The sequence below is a fragment of the Agrilus planipennis genome, unplaced genomic scaffold (genome assembly GCF_000699045.2).
Source record: "Agrilus planipennis isolate EAB-ADULT unplaced genomic scaffold, Apla_2.0 scaffold1957, whole genome shotgun sequence".
Lineage (NCBI taxonomy): Eukaryota > Metazoa > Arthropoda > Insecta > Coleoptera > Buprestidae > Agrilus > Agrilus planipennis.
In genome coordinates this window covers 1-1,424 of record NW_020440642.1, presented here as the reverse complement: position 1 = coordinate 1,424, position 1,424 = coordinate 1, and the positions used below count along the sequence as shown (strand labels likewise).

The 1,424-nt window shown below is 36.4% G+C and overlaps 1 protein-coding gene across 1 annotated transcript; it reads left to right on the top strand.

Moving 5' to 3' along the window:
• Positions 1 to 632: 632 nt before the first annotated feature.
• LOC108743795 (serine/threonine-protein phosphatase 6 regulatory ankyrin repeat subunit B-like) lies at positions 633 to 1,186 on the top strand (the record flags this gene model as incomplete). Its single annotated transcript, XM_018479387.1, has 2 exons — positions 633 to 881; positions 964 to 1,186. Coding segments are annotated over 2 exons (472 nt in total), but the record flags the coding sequence as incomplete, so codon positions are not given.
• Positions 1,187 to 1,424: the final 238 nt, after the last annotated feature.

Sequence of the window (1,424 nt, the reverse complement as noted above, 5' to 3'; positions counted from 1 at the left end):
TATAGTCATTCTTAAACAATATTCAAAGGTAAAACTAATGAAAAATACATAAAAATATTGAGAAAGTTATATAAAACATTATTTAAATATCTTTATCAATAGGGTAGGTTAGGTTAGGTTAGGTTATCGGGTTTTGTTCAAGTGACCACCCTCTTTCGATCCCCCACCTCCACCCGCTTGAAAATATTTTTTTTATTTGAATTATATTGTATGAAAATTGTCAAAATAATCAACTTAACCATAACGTTTTATGGGGGTGAGGCCGCCGCAAAGTTTTTATGGGGTTTTACTCAGGTGACCACCCTCTTTCGATTCCCCCTACCCCCACCCCCATCTAACTCCCATAACTTTTAATGGGGGTGAGACCGCCACGAACTTTTTATGGTACAGTGGTGGGGGAGACCTCCTCGTTCGATCCCACCTTCCTCTAGACATTTACCGGTTTATCAGAAGAACATTACCTAAGCGGAACAATTTTTAAAATAATAAAATAAAATTTATGAAAATAACAGACTTTTCATGCATATTATTTTCATCAACTAACTAAATTCTATAAAGCTTTTCAAAAGCACCGGTTATCGCGTTACTTTAACCGAGTTTTCGTAGTTTATTTGTAAACTGTGAACTTTCAGGTAATATCGGCTTTTACTGAAGCAGGTGTACCGTCGATTTTAAGGGCGAAACTTGATGAGAGCAACGTAAACGAAAGGGACTGTCTAGGTAGAGTGCCACTACATTACGCGGTCTTAAACAATAATGAAGAGATGGCGAGTTTTCTCATAAAAAGCGGTGCTGATCCTAACATTCAAATTTTTAGTCGTGTTACTAATAACTATAAACAACTTATTAATGCGACAGACTGGTCTAAACTACTTCAAGAGGTCAGTCCATTTCTAATAATTTCTACAAAAGCATAATGTATATCAGAAATTGTAATTAACTTTTAATACGTTGATATTTTAGATGCCCACGCCTGATGAGGCTACAGCCCTTCATATAGCCGTCAAAAACGGTCGCTTGGAATTAGCGAAGTTACTCCTCCAAAACGGGGCAGAAGTCAATGCCAGAGGTTTTGGCGATGTCACTCCGTTAATGTTAGCAGTGGCTAATAAAAGAAACACGACGGAAGCCATAATAAAAGAACTGATTGATTACGGGGCCGATGTTCATTTAATGGACAGTCAAGGTAACTTAACCTTTTATCAAGCAACAGGCAGTAGATATATTGGATTCTAGTGAACTCAATGTTCTTTATCGTTCAATTTATCATATTAGCATTTCATGCTTAGTTGCCTAGTTCTTAGTTTACGTAATACCCAATTACGAGTTGTCTTTTTATGTTGATTGCCGTGAAATCTTAAAATGTTGGTTTTAAAGGAGCGAATGAAACTCGATATAAGACACTACATACAGACTTTATCTAC